The sequence below is a fragment of the Narcine bancroftii genome, chromosome 2 (assembly GCF_036971445.1).
Source record: "Narcine bancroftii isolate sNarBan1 chromosome 2, sNarBan1.hap1, whole genome shotgun sequence".
Lineage (NCBI taxonomy): Eukaryota > Metazoa > Chordata > Chondrichthyes > Torpediniformes > Narcinidae > Narcine > Narcine bancroftii.
In genome coordinates this window covers 258,301,161-258,320,285 of record NC_091470.1, presented here as the reverse complement: position 1 = coordinate 258,320,285, position 19,125 = coordinate 258,301,161, and the positions used below count along the sequence as shown (strand labels likewise).

General features: G+C 43.2%; 1 protein-coding gene across 7 annotated transcripts in view; it reads left to right on the top strand.

The window, feature by feature from the left end:
- Nucleotides 1-19,125, top strand: part of col14a1a (collagen, type XIV, alpha 1a) — a 311,666-nt gene that overhangs the window by 105,098 nt on the left and 187,443 nt on the right. For all 7 annotated transcript variants that reach the window (XR_011352149.1, XM_069920939.1, XM_069920938.1 and 4 more), the window contains exons 6-8: nucleotides 9,006-9,167; nucleotides 15,287-15,406; nucleotides 18,111-18,275. Coding sequence is in view for 6 of the 7 variants with exons in the window: in XM_069920939.1 (XP_069777040.1) it covers nucleotides 9,006-9,167; nucleotides 15,287-15,406; nucleotides 18,111-18,275 (447 nt within the window). In the remaining variant the exon portion in view is untranslated. The remainder of the gene's footprint in view (nucleotides 1-9,005; nucleotides 9,168-15,286; nucleotides 15,407-18,110; nucleotides 18,276-19,125) is intronic.

The window sequence follows — 19,125 nt, the reverse complement described above, 5'->3', positions numbered from 1 at the left end:
ATGGCCACAGAATATGGTTCTGAGCAAAGCTGAATAAAGTGCTGAGGGCCAGAAGATAAAAGATGAGTGTAAATCAACAATGCGTTTATTGTCATACACATTATACAAATGTACTTCCCATATATACAGCTGTAATAGTCAATATCATGTACAAGTTGACCCCCCCCTCAACTTTTGATCCAAAATTTGGTATTTTCCATGTATCACGTGTAAAAATTGCCCCCACCTCACGTTTGGCCCCAGCCCCTGCCCATGCCCTGAATATGGACTTGTCACCTGCTCCCGGCCACCTGACCACCCAACATCCCAAAAGCAGGTTTACCACCTGGTCCCGGCTGGCCGCCTGCCCATCCGAACTCCTGACTCCTTGAATGACGCAGGCATTTGTGGAATAGCCGACCCCCTAGATTTTATCCTAAAAATTGGTCCACAAAATTGCATGTATGGCATGCACTTACTTGCTGCGGCTGAACAGATACTTTATACAGAAAAGTCTGCAGTCGCTATGTTGCACTACAATGGTACCCATTAAATTAAGAAGAGATGATAAATATTCACAGTTATCATAGCGCCAGAATAAAAATGGTCATTACACAATGCAGACAAATCTTTTGTGATGTCAGAGCAGTCCCTGATTAGTGTAACAAAGGAGGTTCAAGAGTTTGATAGCTGTTGGAAAGAAGCTGTTCTTAAACCTAAACGTACTGGTCGTCAGGCTTTTGTACCTTCTGCTCAAAGGTAGCAGTGCAGGGAGATTATGACCAGGGTGATGGGGTGGGGGAAGGGACCTTTATGACATTGAGAAGCAACTTCCCTCTGTTCTGGGGTTCTGAACGTTGCATACTTCCAGAATGGAGCAGCAATGGAGGCATTTCCGGATTGAACTGTTCTACTCTGGAGATTTTACCTAAGAGGTTTCTGGTCATGAGCCTCCATGCACTGATGATGGGGTTTTTTTTTGCACCATTCCTGCAAGGAATGAGGTTGCTCCTGTGTAAAGTTGCACAGGAAATTTGGCAGCATTGTTCAAAGGAGTGACTGTCATTGGTAATTCTGGGAAGGGCATAATTTCCTATTGGCAATCTCGTCTACAGGAGACTCCCACAGTGCTTGAAGCCCCACTAATGTTTATGCTTTTTTGGCATTTCCCATCCTTGGACCCCATCCTCACTGCACCAGTCACTAGACCCATGTCCTCACCTCTGGCGAACCCCATGCTCCTGAACTGACTGGGGTCTCCAACTGACCCTCAACACCTGACCCCAAACTGTCTTGCATTTTGATCAGGAATGAATTGTGGAGCAGCCCTTGGACTGTGTGTCCATTCATGCTGGATTGTGACCCTTATGTTGGTGCTGGACTGTGTATCCATCTGACACTGCTGGACTGTGCATCCATTTGTTGGGGCCGGACTGTGCATCCATTTGTTGGGGCCGGATTGTGCATCTGTCTGTCACTGCCGGGCTGTGCATCTGTCTGTCATGCCGGCCTGTGTATCCATTTGTTGGGACTGGACTGTGTATCCATTCATTGATGCTGGACTATGTATCCATCTGTCACTGCTGGACAGTGTATCCGCCCATTGGTAGCTCCTACCTTAATGATGCTGATTGATTTTTAGGCCATTTCCTTTAAATTATCAGTATTTGACATAAAATCTGAAGAGTAAGAAATACTAACATTGCAACATTTATAACTGTGGTGTCTCACCAATCATAAATCTTGTACCACAGTGAATGAGAGGAATTAGGGAAATATTCATTACAGTTCCACCAAATAGTAATTATCTCATAATCCCTCAGGGGACCCTATGTTTAATCCATAAAAACTCTAACAGTCTCAGTGAACATCTTAAAAAAAACATTTATTGCCAATGGAACATTGGTTGGATGTGATTTATGGTGGGTGGAGTGTTTAAAATTGTGCTGAGATTTCCTTTCCGATCCTTGACTTCATTAAAAAGTGTTGGTAGTGCATGTAGACAGATGTTCACCCCCTTTGAAGGACCAATTCCTTCAGGATAATATAATCATTCAATGGAACTTTCTGAGCATAAATTCTGCCTCATTAATGTGTGCACAAGAATGGATATTTAAGGAAGTAAGTTACAGGGGAGAGGTTAGGGATGAGAAGCACTTGGTTTGTCTTTTATATCTTTAGGATATCCCAGGGGGCTGTTTTGTTGATTTCTCACTTTGGTGCAAAGCTTCCCTGATTCTTTTGGGTGAAGTCATATCAAGAGAGTCCATGAGCAGTTGAAGGGAAATAGTGGAAAGGTGCACAATTACTACGACAGTGGTTGCCACCTTTCAGTGGGATTGGTGAATCAACATTCATGGTCTGCATGCACAGAAGTGCTGGAGAAACTCAGCAGGTCATGCAGCATCCATAGAAAGTAAAAGGTAACCAACCTGTGGGGAATCAGGAAGAACGGGTAGACGGCTGAATTAAAAGGTGGGAGGAGGAAGGGGGAAGGAGAAGGAGCACAGGCTTACAGGTTGGAGGGCAGAAGAGAGAGAAGCTGAGAAGCTATTCCAGCACCAGCCACCCAGGTGTGAATCAAGGTGTTTCTGCTCTCTTCCCGTATCTGTGTGGGTTTCCTCTGGATGCTCTGATTTCCTCCCACCTCCAAAAAAACCATACAGGGTTTGTAGGTTAATTGGTGTACTGGGCAGCACAGTCTCATGGTCCAGAAAGGTCTGTCCTCATGCTGTATCTCTAAAGTAAAAACTTAGTGACAGGCGGAGAAGGTCAAGGATAGCTCTCTGGTAGGAGAAGAAGAGGAGGGAGGGGGTGTTGGAGGAAAAGAGACAGAGGAAAGGTGAAAGAGAGAGACTGGGGTGAGGGCTAATAGAAATCTGAAAAGTCATTATTGGTGCCATCTGGTTAAAGATTGCCGAGACGTAACAGAAGATGTTGTTCCTCTATTTTGCGGGTGTCCTTGGTTTGACCTCTCCTGGGCCATCATCCCTAATCTAGAGGCTTGTAGCACTCAATGGCAGGAGACATCATTTATCTTTCTGATCGGGCTATTGTGTGCCCAGCTGTGCTGGAGAGAAGGTCTCCATGTGGATGGAGGACAGGGTTTAAGTGTGCTCTGGAAGAAGTGCGCCATCTCCTTGGTTGTTTTGGCCCATGAACACACCAAGTAAAGGAGGAGTACTCAGGATGGGTGTTGAGAACTTGGAGTTCATGCACTGAGAATATAAAAGTCTCTTATAAGTGGGAGAATGGGTTCACCTCATCCTCAAACTACCCACTATCTGTGGAAGAGTGTGCAGTTCTTACATTGGCCTCATCCCACAAAACCAGGAGTGGAAGTAGATTATCCTCGATCCCAAAGGAACTATCAACTTGAAGGGTTAAAGGTTATTTTGTCCCATATCCAAATCATTTCATGTCAGACCTGGGAGCATTTTATTCTGCCTGTTGGCACTGCAATACATGAACCTCAGGACACAGTTCATTGCAAAAAGGTAGAGCTTACAGCTAAGTATTTTATGTTCCTGACATGAAGGCACAATCATTATGTATAGGAACTACTTCATCAATGGAATTTTACTTAGTCACTGCCAAACAATTATGCTTTAATGAAAAAGAAATGATTTCAAACCCAGGTTAATTGGAATCATGGAATCATTCAATGTCATTCATGCAATATCCTTCTATTTTGGTACACTGTTATCTCAGTCTCTACCAGATAGAGGATCTATTGACAACTTTTATCTTTCTGGTGTGTCTGCACTGGGGCACATCCATCCTTTTAGAAACCTTCACAGTCTTGGGAAGTTCTAGTGTTTTGTGGTATTCTGGCATGTGGTTGAAGGGCAGTCATTGTGGTAATATCACAAATGTGGTGGACATTCTACACCCAACAAGGTTCACACAAACAGAAAAGTGCCAATGACTGTCAATCCTTCTGTGGCTTTGACGATGTGTGGTTCTAATTTATTTTCCAGAACAAAATATTTCAACACAGTAAGAAACAACTTTAAATCATTAGAAAGAGGCAACATAGTATCTGAAGACATAGGATCATTGTGGTTTGAGTTAAGAATTGGCAAGGGTAAAAAGACATTGTTGGCAGTTATATACAGAGCTCCAAACAGTAGCTGGGATGTGGACAACAAATTACAACAGCAATCAGAAAAGGCATTTCAGAAGGGCAATGGGGATAGTCATGGAGATTTTAACATCCAAGTAGATTGGGAAAAGCAGGTTGGGACTGGATCTCAAGAGAGAGAATTTGTAGAATGCCTACTAGATGGTTCTTTAGAGCAGCTTGTTGATGAGTCCACTAAGGGATCGGCTGTACTAGACTGAGTGTTGTGCAATGCACCAAAGGTGAATAGAGAGCTTAGAGTAGAAGAACCAATAGGAGGCAGTGATCATAATATGATTGAGTTCAATTGGAGAAATAACAAGGAAATGTGTCGGTATTGCAGTGGAGTAAAGGGAACTGGCCACAGTAAATTGGAATGGGATACCAGTAGGAAGGTTGGCAGAACACCAATGGATGGAGATTCTGTGAGAAATGAAGAAGGAGAAGGATAGATACATACTTTTAAAAAAAAAGAGGAAATATGTCAACTGGCTGACAAGGGAAGTCAAAGCCAATGTAAAAGCAAAGGAGCGGGTAGAAAAGGAAGCAAAATTTAATAGAAAAATAGACAATTATTATATTTGAGAATTCCATGGCCTTGTTTCTTGTTTAAAAAAAAAGCAAAATGGAAAATAAAGCTTGAAAGAATGTGGGGAGGTCTTCTTGGAATGTGCCTTGGAGGTAGATTGTGTATTGGAGGGATTTTAAGGCTCTTCTCATTGGATGAGGCAAGAATGTTTGAGAGATGCTTTCATTCACATCCACCCTGTGGAGTTGCTATGTGTGTGGGTCTAACCATGGGTCTTGACTGCCTTAACCTGATGGGCTCTCCTCCATGTTGCAATGTCCAGATGTAGAGAGGAAGCCCAATACCTCAGGTAAGGTTCTGCAGCTATCATTTTGGAGCAGGACAGCTCTCTAGCCACTCTCAACCACTGTTCCTCCTTCTTTCAAAACAAAATCTTAGATGGTCCAGTTATGATTCTGCTGGTCAAGAGAGCTTGTTGCGTATAGAGTTCCTGCAATATCAAAGACCAGAAGATATCGGGGCAGATGTGTTTTTTTCCTGTCAATCCCAAAGTGGGCATATTTCACAGTGAAGCTTTGAGACAACCTGAGGGTATGGCTTGTTCTATAGAAATGCAAGCCTTGATTTTATTTTTAAACACCGGGGTTCAGGGTATGGAATGTTCAAAAGCATCCACAGTTCAGAGGTGGCATTGAAGTATTTTTTTAAATTGCATGCTGCATTCTTGAGTTTCCAGCACTTGGCTTGGAAGAACTTAGCTGGCCTGTAGGAGTAGGGGTTAGTAACTGGAGGGGTGCAGTGAAGGAGAGGTCTTGATGTGGTGGCGTCTCTCCTGACTCTCTCTCCAATTCCCTCAGGATTTTCTGGCACCAGACAGACAAGTGCTTGATGCAACATATTAAGCAGGAGGACATTGTTAAACCCTTCCCCCAATCAAAGGAGCGACGGCCATTCCCCAACCAACCACTCCCGTATTTTCCTCCTCAGAGACTGACTGTTTTATCTGATGGATTTAAAAAATATAGTCTCTATTCATAATTTTAAAATACATTGCAAGGTCTTTTAACATTCATAGAGCCATATTTGTTTGTACATTCTGTTATTGTACCTTGTGGCATTAATCATTTATAGCACCATTGCCACTAATGTGCTCCCCACTACCCCCAGGTTATTCACTCCTCTGTTCTCAGCCCCTCAATGCCTCAGTGCATCCCTCAGCATGTACTTCTACATGTACTGGAATATGCCAGTCGAAAGCATTCACTCACCAGCATCTCACAGTGCTGGAAGACATTGGTTTCAGACAGACCAAATGGTGTCTTTCACTGAGTTGATGATCTTCAGTAGCTCTAGATTTCTTTCTCTGTATACATCCTGGGAACAGCCTATAAATCAGAGAGCCCTCTGTCACACTTCTACAGGGGATGATCCATGACAAGGACCTTCGCATCCTCCATCCACAGTCAGCAGAGGTGAGCAACTCTCTACTCCACCACAGTGATCTCAGGGACAATGTGCATCGTGGGTGATACTCCATTGGCACAAGAAGGATCTGACCGGGAGGGCTAAGAATAAACTACTCATCCAACAGCATGGTTTCACTGGGATAGGGGAAGTATGCCATTCAGTCCCTCAATCCCATACTACCATTAGTGAGATATGAGCTGAACAGAATGCTCATTTCTGGGATTTCCACCAGCCAGGCCAAGTCCTGGTGCTGGTTAGTGAATTCTGCCAGATGTCTCTTAGCTCATTTATCCGATGGATCTTGAAGCCTGGTCTTGGGAGTTACTTCCTCCTCTTGCTTTTCTTTTTAACCCCCTGCTTTTCCTGGCTCCACCTCCTGGGCGAAAGTTGGGGATGGAGGAATTTCACGAAGAGAAAGCCAACTCATCCATTGACTCCACTGGGTAAGGAAAGTTATTTGAGTTAAGTACTTTTAAGCAATTAATTGTGAGGAATTCCACAAAGTATTTCAATCATCTCTGTCAGTGTGACAAGCTTCTGCAAAGAAAATCATGCTTCATTTTCAAGCGTATTTGTCACATTGCAGCTATTATTGTGAGAAGAGTTCTTCCATGAGAAGTCTGATAGTCCGATTATAACATGCATATCGCCGTGCAAAGTTGAGGGGCAAGAACAGATACAGAGTGCAGGTTTACAATGAAAGGGTGAGAGCAGAGAGCTCAGAAGCGTAGCTTTCTGATCGGTGAAGGGATGGGAAGTTGAAGGAAGGGAGGCAAAGAGGGAGTCTGGGAGAGGGGATTAACAGAAATTGGAAAAGTTGATATCGATGCTGTCTGTTTTGAGTGTGCCGAGAAGGAACGTAGATGTTTCCTTCAATTTGTAGGTGGGCTTGGTCTGGTAGTACATTACTTCTCAACTTCTTTCTCTTCTATCCTCTACCCTGTATCTATGTATTATCCCTTACCTGTTAGCCTGTGCTCTCTCCCATCCCACCTTTGTACTCAGACGTCTGTCTGATTTTCGTCACTCCTGATGAAGATCTCAGGCCCGAAGGTCGACTGCCTTTTATTTCCTGTGACCTGCTTAGTTTCTCCAGCACTCAATGTACTGCACTGGACCCCAGCATCTGCGACCTTCAGGCCACATCGCTCTCTGCATCACACTCCATTCCAACAAGGAAATCTCCATCAGTGTCTCTGGGTTTAAATTGAGGACCCTTCCCAACAGCAGTGTGGAGACTTCTTCACTGGAAGATGACCCATACCCACCTACTCAACGATAGACAGATATAGGCAGTAAATTAGCTGGCCTTAAGATCAACGTGAATGAGTATAAACAACCTCTGTGTCAATTATGACTGTTCCATTTATTCTATTTTAACATTTGACTTTCCTCAAAATAGCAAAAATATATTCCACCAGTTTTTATGCAAAATAATCCCTGTGTGGAAATCCCAGAACTGAGCATTCTGATCAGCTCAGATCTCACTGATGGTAACATGGATTGAGGGGCTGAATGGCATACTTCTCCTATCCCAGTGAAACCATGTTATTGGGTGGACGGTTTATTCTTAATTTGGAGCTCCAATGAGCTGTGACATCTTTCTGTGTGTGAAATATTCTGCTCGGGTGATGTATAATGTTAGGTTCGTTACAGGCCTACCACCTGACACAAGGGAAGAGGGAATATGTGGCCACAGTTAGAATGAGTTAGAGGAACTGTCGACTCAAAATCTCAAGCAACACCGATTGATGATGCAGAACCTCTGGTGTGCAAAGTGCACATCTTTCAGAAGGGAACAAAGCCCTATTATACAGGGCATGAGATAGATAATTTCTGTTTTCCAGTCCTGGGGAATTAATAGTGAGATGGATTGGCATCAGTTATGTAACAATGTGGGAACGTGAATATCCAACTGGGAAGAAGAAAGAAACACATTTCTTACAAACATGGCGATGTAAATTTCCCCACCTCCTTCCCGTCCCTCTCCTATCAGATCTCAACTTTTACTTTTCAACCTCTCACCTGCATCTACCTCTTAGCCTATGCTCCTATCACTACATCTTCCTTCCTCCACTCCTCTCCTCCCCCACCCCCTCCCTCCGCCCATTTTATTCTGGTGCCTGCCTGTTTTTGCTTGTAGACAAAGGGCCCAGACCTGAAATACTGGTTACCATTTACTTCTTGTGGATGCTGTGTGACCTGCTGAGTTTGTGTAAACATGATGTGGTTTCAATCACTCATTCACTTGATACTTGAGTTAAAGATTACTAATTTACTGTAACCTCACCAGACTTGAAGTGATTGTGGTAACTTGTTGATCTGTTGAAATGGACACAATTCCTGGAACAGCTGCATTCCCAATGCCTGCATTCATAACTCTGTGTGAGTTAATAAAGCTCCTACTTACTTGCTTGTTAGTTTTATTCCTGTTCAAACTATTTGGAGAAATAAACAATCAATCATTCTGTATTGAATCCCTGTTTCTGCCCTTTGGGATGACATTAAAATAAAGACTTACCACAGCTCCTGGCAAAGGTTGTTCTGATTTTTATTATTTTAAACACGTCTCCTGGTCAAGTTTACTTAAGGCAGCATTCTTTCTCTGAATGGGCAAGGATGACCTTTGTTTGAACGAGCACATGAATTGCCAAGGGAAAGCATGTGTTGGTAAGTGGGATGGGACAAATGGCTAGCGTGGAAGTGATGGGCTGTAGAAATTATGAACACAGAAAGGTGATCTAATGTTATTATTGGCTTGGCCAGGTTGTTCACTGGTTCATAAATGATTGGTTTATTCTACACATCAGGGGTGACTATCTCATCCAAAGGAGTAAATTCAAAGTTCAGTTGATTTTGATGTTGGTTTGTGAACCTCTCCCTGATGTGATTTTTCTGCTCTCTCAGTTGCAGGTTTCCAATTTATGTGCAAGTCTCCGGCGATTGCTGATATCGTCGTCCTTGTGGATGGTTCCTGGAGCATTGGCCGACTTAACTTTAGACTTGTACGACTGTTTTTGGAGAACTTGGTTAGTGCTTTCAATGTAGATTCTGACAAAATCAGAATAGGTGAGTTCAACTTCAGTAATACCATGAAAATGTCTGCTTGATTGCTGTATAAAACTGCGTGTCAAAGGAGATTGTTCAGCCCATCATTTCCTGTACTAGAGTGAGCTTCCAAAGGCACATACAATATTCCACCCACTGCCAACCTCAGACTTGTTTCCCAGCCTGGACATTGCATTCCCAGAGTAAATTCTGACAGATGCTGGAAGTTGGAAATAAAACCAGAGAGTACAGGAAAACATGAGCAGGTCAAGCAGCATCTGTAGAGAAAGAAACGTTTCAAATTGGATGCCTTTCTAAGCCCTGATGGCACATCAATAAACTGGACTATTAGCTTTGCTTCTCTCTCCACAGATGCTGACTGCCCTTCTGAGTGTTTTCTGAACTCTTTTTAATTACATACACCTAGTTGGTGTAGGGGGCAGGGCTTCAGATTTCTAGATCATTGGGATTGCTTCTGGGGAAGGACAGACCTCTATAAAAAGGATGGGCTGCACCTAAACTGGAAAGGGATCAATATCCTGGCAGGAGGGTTTACTAGAGCCGTTGGGGAGGGTTTAAACTAGCTTTGCAGGGGGAGGACGGAAATCAAAATGAGAGCAAAGAGAATAGGATAGCAGTGAGAGAAGGAGTTACAACAGAGGAAGAAATTAATCGTAAAGAGGTGGTCAATAATGACATAAAGGAAAGGCAGGGTGAGCAGACAGGAGAAAGAGCTGTTCAACAGGAATACAGCACAAATAAACATCGATAACGGGCTTACGGGCACTATACTTAAAAGCATTGGCATTAGAAACAAAGTAGATGACCTGGTTGCTCAGATTCAACTAAAAAGGTATGACATTGTGGCCAGTACTGAAACATGGCTCAATGAGGCATGTGATTGGGAGCTCAATATCTGAGGATACACAGTCTATAGGAATGATAGGTAGGAGGGTAGAGGTGGAGGGGTGGGTCAGAAATGGCATTAGATCAATAGAAAGAGGGGACATAGGGTCTAAAGTGGTAGAATCAGTATGGGTTGAATTAAGAAATACCAAGGGTAAAAAGATCATATTTTCAGTTACATACAGGCCCCCAAACAGCAGTCCGGAAATGGACTATGAGATACAGACAGAAATACAAAGGGCATGTCACAAAGATAATGTCAAAATAATTATGGAAGATTTTAACATGGCAGGGGATTTTGAAAGACAGGAAATTACTGGATCACAGGAGAGTGAGTTTGTAGAAAGCCTAAGAGGTGGATTTTTTGAACAGCTTGTGGAGAAGCCCTCCAGGGGATCTGCAGTTCTTGATTGGGTCATGTGCAATGAACCTGAGGTCATTAGGGAGTTAAAGATCTTAGAACCTCGAGGAAGCAGTGACCATAACGTAGTCAAATTCAATTTCAAATTTGAAAAGGTAAAAATGTTTTCGGATGTATCAATTTTTCAGTGGAATAAAGGAAATTTTGATGGTATGAGAAAGGAACTGGCTCAAGTCAACTAGAAAAGCAACTAATCGGAGAACAGGATTGGAAGATATTTTTGTAAATAATAAAAGGCATGCAGGCTAGATATATTCCAAGGAAAAGGAAATTAACCAAAGGAAAGATGATACCAACGTGGCTAACAAAAGAAATGAAGGCTAAGATAAAAGCGAAGGGGAGGGCATACAAGGAAGCTAAAACTAGTGGGAAATCAGAGGACTGGGACTCCTTTAAAAACTTAAAGAAAGAAATAAAGTCATAAAGAAAGAAGAATTATGAAAGGAGATTAGCTAACAATATTAAAAAAAAGATACTGAGTTTAAAAAAAATATTTAACGAATAAGAGACAAAGGACCAATTTTAAAAAAACAACACTGCGGAAATTATAATGGGCAGAAGAATTAAATGAATATTTTACGACAGTATTCACTGTGGAAGACATTTGTAATATCCCTGACAGACAGAGGCTTCAGGGAGTAGAGTTGGATACAGTTAAGATTACTAGAGAAATTGTGCTAGGTAAATTGAATGGATTAAAGATAGATAAATCTCCTGAACTAGATGAGATACACCTGCAGGTTTCTTCCAGAAATCAATAGTCTCTGGGAAGGTTCCAGAGGATTGGAAGGTTGCAAATATGGTTCCGCTGTCCAAGAAATGTGGGAAACAGAAAAAAGGAAACTATAGACCTCTAAATCTGACGTCAGTGGTTGGGAAGTTTAAATTAGAGTTGATCCTCAAGGATGAAGTTATGAAATATCTGGAAATGCATGAAAGGATAGGTTGTAGATCCTGCCTGACCTATCTATTAGAGTTTTTTGAAGAAATCTCAGGTAGGATAGACAAAGGGGAGGCTGTGGATGTTGTATTTTTGGATTTCCAAAAGGCTTTCGATAAGGTGCCGCATGTGGCTGCTTAATAAGATGAGGCCCATGGAATTACAGAGACGCTATTAGACTAGATAGAAAATTGGCTGATAGGCAGAAAGCAAAGGGTTGAAATTAAGGGATCCCATTCAGGATGGCTGTCTGTGACAGGCGGTGTTCTGGAAGGGTCAGTCTTGGGGCCGTTGCTATTTACAATTTATATTAACGATTTGGATTATGGAATAATGGTTTTGTGGCCGAGTTTCCAGATGACACCAAGATAGGTGGCGGAACAGGAAGTGTTGAAGAAACCATAAAATTGCAGAAGGATATAGACAGATAAGGAGACTGGGCAAAAATATGGCAATGAAGTATAATGTTAAGAAATGTTCAGTTCTACATTTTGGCAGTGGAAATAAACAGGCAGAGAACTATCTGGATGGGGAGAAAATTCAATCCTCGGAGGTGTCTTCATGCAGGGGAATCTAAAAGTTAATGCCCAGGTGGGACTGGTAGTGAAGAAGGCGAATGGTATGCTAGCATTCACTTCAAGAAGAATAATTTTTAAGATTGGAGAGGTGTTAATGAGGATCTATGGGAACTGGTGAGACCCCATTTAGAGTACTGAGTACAGTTTTGGGCCACCTATCTTAGAAAGGATGTGATGTTGTTGGAGAGGGTGTAGAGAATATTTAATAGGATGATTCCTGGAATGCAGGGGCTAACATATGAGGAGCGTTTGGCAGCTCTTGGGTTATATTTGGAGTATAGGAGAATGAGGGGGGATGTCATAGAGACATTTTGAATATTGAAAGATTTTGACATAGTGAATGTGGATATTTCAAGGGCAGGGGGTCAGGCCCTTAAAATTAGAATTTATCCAATTAGAACAGAGGAGGAGGAACTTCTTTAGTCAAGGGTTTGTTGATGTGTGGAATTCACTGCCGCATAAAGCATTGGGAGTGTTTAAATAGGAAATTGATAAGTACCTCATTATTAAGGGTATCAAGGGATACGGGGAAAAGGCTGGAAATTGGAACTAGGTGTGAGCATAGTTCAGCTTAGTGTAGAGTCACGGAACAGACTCAATGGCTTGCTTCTGTTCCTTTATCTTGTGATCAATCCCATTCACCTACACCAGGAGTTTTGGGAGGTCTCAATGACCTATGGCTGAGAACTTGACATTGATGGCAGCACAAACCAGATGGTATGACATTGTGACATTGTGAATTCAGTGGCACCAATGACCAAGCAGATCCCATGATGCGTGGCCAATGATCAAGCAGAGCCCACGATGGGTGGCCAATGATCAAGCAGAGTCCACAATGCGTGGCCAATGATCAAGCAGAGCCCATGATGGGTGGCCAGTGATCAAGCAGAGCCCATGATGGGTGGCCAATGATCAAGCAGAGTCCACGATGGGTGGCCAATGATCAAGCAGAGCCCACGATGGGTGGCCATTGATCAGGCAGAGTTATATTAACTGTCTTATGTGATGCCACCAACATTTACTGTCTGTTCTGATGATACAGTTATTTTCCCACCATTCCTGGGCCAAGGGATGGAAGATGATTTGGAGAGCAATGGGGCTCAGTAGAATAGACAGGAAATTGGGCTTTGAGACTGACATGAAAGGTTCCCCATCAAGTGGGAGAAGGTTAGTTGTGGGGGTGATAAATACTGAAGTAAATGCAGGGAGAACAAATGCTCCAATGTTTAACAAAGCTCTGACTGGCTTCTCAAACATAGCTGATGGTTGCTGTAACTTGTTCAACCCTCTGACAACAGGATTATTTGGGTGAAGCCTGAAGCACGATGTTTTGACTTTTGACCTATAAATGTGTGAAGACATTAATTCCAGTCGTTCAACCTTTAATCACCTTGGGCACTCAGTCCATTGTCACCCCTGTTGCTTAAATAGGACTCAAAAATAATTTTTGAGGCCCCTTTCCATCTAGTTCACAGTATCTTTGACTTTCTACCTTCAAGAACGAGGTAAAAGTGCATCAAATTTAGGACGTTCAGACTGGGAAATTGATGAACAGTATCCTGCAACTGAGGAAATCATCCCAAGATATTTATTTATGTTAAATTATTTCTTTATGTTTATATAGTAGAAGTCCAGAAATCCGACTACCCGAGAATTCGGACTTTTTGAAAACTCTCAAACTTAAAAAATTTAGTGGGCTTTTGTGTGTGTGCGTGCCTAAGTAAGCACCACAGATGCACAGTGGCAACAAATGACCACTTTATTTTTCTTGTTTTGTTAAATGAAGCTTGCTGCATTTGCAAATGAATAAACTATAAAAAGATTACCCGTTCGTATTTTTTTTATTCCTATTTAAATTTGAATTTTAAAAGTACTGCACCTGAATCCAGATAATCTGAAAATCTGGACCAACCCAATCCCCGAGCAGCCTGGATTTTCGGACTTCTACCGTATGTGATTATTACATTCTGTGTATTGTTTGTGTATGTGCCTGCACCATGATCTGGAGAAACACAGATTCAAGTGGCTGTATAGGTACAGTCAGATAACAATAAACTTGAATGTGATCATGAGCTAGCCTCAAAACCCAAAACCATCAGCTCTGTGATGTATATAAATGTTACAACAGAGAATGGGACCCCTGTACTGGTGATGATGCCCCACACCAGTTTCCTCCCTCCCCTCAACCCCTCTCTCCTTGGTTATCTTACCTCCTATAGATGCCGCAAGACCTGGTGAGTTCCTCCAACAGAAGCAAAGGCTGCTGAGTGGCTTTTTGATGGCTGTATCTCCTCAGAAGGACAACCCTTCCTGGATTTTGAACTTCCACCCAGGGTGTGTCCCAGATTGAGCGATAATCTATTTGCCCACTGAACTGTCACTTTCAGGCAACCTAAAGCTGTTTTGTTGTTTGCAGGCTCATGGAATCCATTTACCACTGGGCCACTCAGCCCATCAAGCCAATGCTAAGCTCTTTGAAGAAGCTTTCCAATCAGCTCCATTTCTGCTGCTTCCCATAACATCCATAATTTATCCCACTCGCTCTCTCTCTCTAAAGTTCCTCCTGGGTCAGCCTTCACCCTTCCATCAGTGAGAACAGCGCAGCTCCCAGTGTAAAATTAATGTCCTTATTTTCCCGCTGTTGTTTTTGTCGATGGCCTTCAATAATTTGATAACCCTTTTGCAAGTGGAAATCATAGCACCTGAGTTATTCTGCCTCCCCCTCTCTTGCTCTGCTGGCAGGGGAGCAACCTCACCTTCTCTTCTCTCATCCCCCTTGTTCTCTGTGAAGCAGTCAGCTTGCGAGGACCAGCTATCTCTGTCCTCGGTTGGGGGGCAGGGGGAGGGGTGTGGAATTGCTGTTTGACAGCATCCATAGTGAGGTGGCAAAGAGCAGGCTGTGGCCACAATTAAAATCTGAGTGTCAGCGGTTAATAAGCAAGGTTTAATAGTTTCCTGAATTTTATGATGAGAAAAATGAAACTGTTCATCTGAACTGCGGGCAGGGGAATGTTTGGCCTTTGGGCCCACAGCTGTGTTTCCAAATGATTCATGAAACGTTTTAAAGAGATTACTGTGTGTAAATTTCTCATTACTTTAATGCAAAGTTACTTAATTTCATTATTGAAATGTCAAGTAGGTTGAATAAAGACTTCTATTCTTAATATACACTAAATGCTATTTCAAATAGAAGAAAGATGATCCTGACTCCACTTATTGAACATGAACTTGGGGATTGATCGAAATGTGTCCTGGTGTGTACTCATGAGTGCACTATATTGTTCGCTTGCTATAGGGCTGGCTCAGTACAGTGGAGACCCAAGGATAGAATGGAATCTGAACCAATACAGGACAAAGGCGGCTGTACTGGATGCTGTCAGAAATCTGCCTTACAAAGGAGGCAATACACTTACAGGTACTGCACCTCCTATCGGTAATTCATCGATGGCTACACCTGTGCCTATTTTCTTAAATGCTGGGAAATGTTAGTGCTCCATGTTAGTTCGCACCATGGGAACTTTCTTTAAATTGAACATTTGAATAAAGAATTATCATATTTACCAAGCCTTAGCACTCTCGCCCCTGAGTCAGAAGGTTGGGCTGCTAGCCCTACGCTCTCTCTGGTGCAAAGCAAATACCTCCCAGAGGCCAACCACTTTCATTCCTGACAGGTCTGTCCATGGCCTTGAGCACTGCCAAGTCGATGCCACCTGGAAGTTGGATGAACAATACCTTATATTCTATCCAACCAGACGGCATCAATATTGACCTCCAATTTCCGTTAATCTCCTCACCCAGTCTTTCGCTTTCCCTACTCTTCTGTCTCCTTTTCTCCAACTCCCTTCCCCTCTCCTGTCAGAGAGCTACCCTTGACTCTCTCCCCCTATCACTTCTCAGCTACTTTCTCTTCTAAGCTCCCATTGATTACCTTTTACTTGTTGGCCTGTACTTTTCCCCATTCACCTTCCCCTACCTTTTTATTTTGGCGACTGCCTGATTTTCAACATTCCTTGTGAACGGTTCAGGCCTGAAACGTCGACTTCCTATGAATGCTGCATGACCTGCTGAGTTTCTCCACCAATTTTGGATGTACTACATCTGGCCCCATATCGAACTGGCATAGAGTTGCACCAAGGGATCATTGCACAGAATTTCCTTTTTCAAATGAGACATTAAACTGGAGATGGTGGCTGACTTTAATACCTCATCTAAAGTCTGGCAGCACCAACAATGCCACATATGGGTGTATTTAGGTAGCATGGTTCATAGGCTAGAAGGGCTATTATATCCCTAAATTTAAAAAAAAATTTTAAAAGCTAAAACCACATCCTTGGTGTAAAAGGAAAAAAAACCTTGTGTTTGAATTCTGGAGTGGGATTTGAACTTGAAAACTATGGCCTTGGAGAGAAGATGCTGCCACCATCCCAGGAGGCTTCATGGGTAACCTATGGGAATGCGCGCCAGAGGCAGGTGCTGTCCCTGCCACTCGTGAGTTAATGACGTTGGCATGAATTCCAAGGTGGGACCTTGCTGTGCACAAGTTGGCTGCTCTTCCTCCCCCATTCCTCGTCTATTCTTCACCAAGCTCTTCAGAGTAGAGAATTGGCCCCTTTGTTGTGATGAAACCGCCCCGAGAAAAGACTGAATATTATTTTATGTTGGGTAATGGAAGAGTTGAGTGAAATTTCATCAGGAGCTTCCGAGGCAGGTAGCAACCCTAACCCCACGTCCCTGGGGGAGGGAGTGGGCAACCTTTCACTATCATTCAGTTCACTCTCATCGCTGATTGTCAAGAAATGTCCACATTTGTCCTCTGACAAAATGTTGTAAGTCAGAAAGAAGCTGCAGATGGTCTTCATCTGAAACAGAAAGAGGAAATTCTGGAATCACTCAGCAGGTCAGTCAGCATCTGTGGAGAGAGAAACAGTCACGGATTTGGGTCTTTGATTCTTCCTCAGAATTTGGTGCATAACCTAGCATTTTCTAGTTTTATCTTTTATACAAGGGGATCTCGGTTTTTTTTATGGGGGGGGGGTCAGTTCACACACTTCCTGATTTCCTTCACTTCAGTCCTGGCAGTTGAACTGATGTGTGTCGTGCCCTGGAGTTCCTTTCCAAACCTTTACCCCTCTCTCCCCTCCTGTTATGTTTTTCAAATCCCACGTCTTTGACTAAATCTTTGTTCACCAGCAGGGGGGTGGGAAGGACTAGGAACATAGGCTAATAGGAAAGGACACAGAGCTTGAGAGCAGTGGGGATAGCAGAGGGTCAGCAGTAAGAGAACCTCTTCCAGAACTCCCTTCAAATAGATAAGGAGAACCTCTTCAGGGTAGGCATCCTTCAAAGAGACCACAGTGAAGCAATTAAAGGGAAATGTTATGACACTGGGAAGCAGTGTGTTGAGGTATTGATAATGCAGGGTCAGAAGCTTGGAGATGGTGGTTTAAGGTAGCTAGTGGAATTTACATTCAGTGTTTGGAATCTGGTTTGGATTTGGTAAGGGCGACCATCATAAGGAGTTCTCCCATTCACTGACATCTTTCCAGGGAAAGGAACTGTGCTCCCTTCACTTGGTCTGGCTGGTTTTAAATTTTTTTTAAAGGTACAGCACCAGCTCATGAAACCCTTGCTGCCCGATAACATCCAATTGACCTACTATTATCCCCTGAATATTTTGAGGGGAAACTGGAGCACCCGGAGGAATCCCACACAGATCATGAGGAGAATGTACAAACTCCTTACAGACAGTGGTGGATTCAAAACCAGGTCGCTGCTGCTGTCATCATGTCATGCTGACTGTGATGCCCCATTGAAAGATTTGGGAAATGGGGCAGATTGTCCAGGATCACACTGAGTGTTGAGGGGGGGGTGGGGGAGGAGGCTTGAGGAACCGTGACCATTGCTGTCCCTGTTTTCTTGTCTTCTTGGATTGTAGATCAGGCAGATCTCTAATCAATCATGTCCCCAATCTGCCATGAGATAGATGTGCTGACTGCCTGACTTGGTGGTTTTAGGTGTCTTCTCACTTTGTGATTAAATACACAGCTGAGGGCTTGCCGGCTGAGTCACAAGGCTGCACTCTCACACATTAACTGGGGTTCTCTCACACCTGGTTTTAGGTCTCGCTCTAACCTATATCCTGGAGAATAGCTTTAAACCCGAAGCTGGGTCCAGAGCTGGTGTGCCGAAGATTGGGATCTTGATCACAGATGGCAAATCTCAGGACGATGTCTTTCCGCCCGCAAAGAATTTACGTGACGCTGGGATTGAGCTCTTCGCTATTGGTAGGTCACTGGAACCCCTCGCATAACACGACGTGATAATTGTTGCTATGTCCCTTCAAAGAATGAAATGAGCTTGCGTCTTTCAGACACTGGAGTAGGACTTTTGTGCATTTGAGTGAAACTTTACGAAACGGACCTGGCCAATAAGCAGATACATTCCCATAAAGCTTAGGGAGCTCTTCACTTTTCAGGCAGAGTGGTAGTGTCTTCCATAGAACCCTAAAACTCTATAGTAGACAGTTGGGCCCTTTGGCCTATCCAGTCTTATTCTGCCTAGTCCCATAGATCTGAACCTGGTCCATAGCCATCCATATCCCTCCCATCCATGTACCTGTCTAAAATTGTAAGTCAGAAAGAAGCTTCAGATGGTCTTCATCTGAAACAGAAAGAGGAAATTATTCCATTCCATACTCTCTGCGTGAAGTTCCCCTTGATGTTCCCTTTAAACATTTCAGATTTCACCCTTAACCCATGCTCTGTAGTCTTGTAAAAACACAGAAATTCTGGAGAAACTCAGCAGGTCGCAATGTCCATTTGGGGTAAAGGTATATACTGACATTTTGGGCCTGAGCCTTTCTACCAGGTCTGAAACACTGGTTATATATCTATCTCCCATGGATGCTGTGTGACCTCTGAGTTCTTCTGGGATTTCTGTGTTTTTACTACAGTCACAGCGTCTACAGACTTTTGTGTTTCCCTCCAGTTCTTATCCCGGCAGGAATGTGACATCCTCACCATTCTCAGAATACAAAGCCAAGTCTGCTCAATGTATGAGAGGTCAAGGAAAATCTTGTATCTGTACAAAGAGGATTGGAGGACACACCATCCCAAACTTCCAACCGCCCCCACC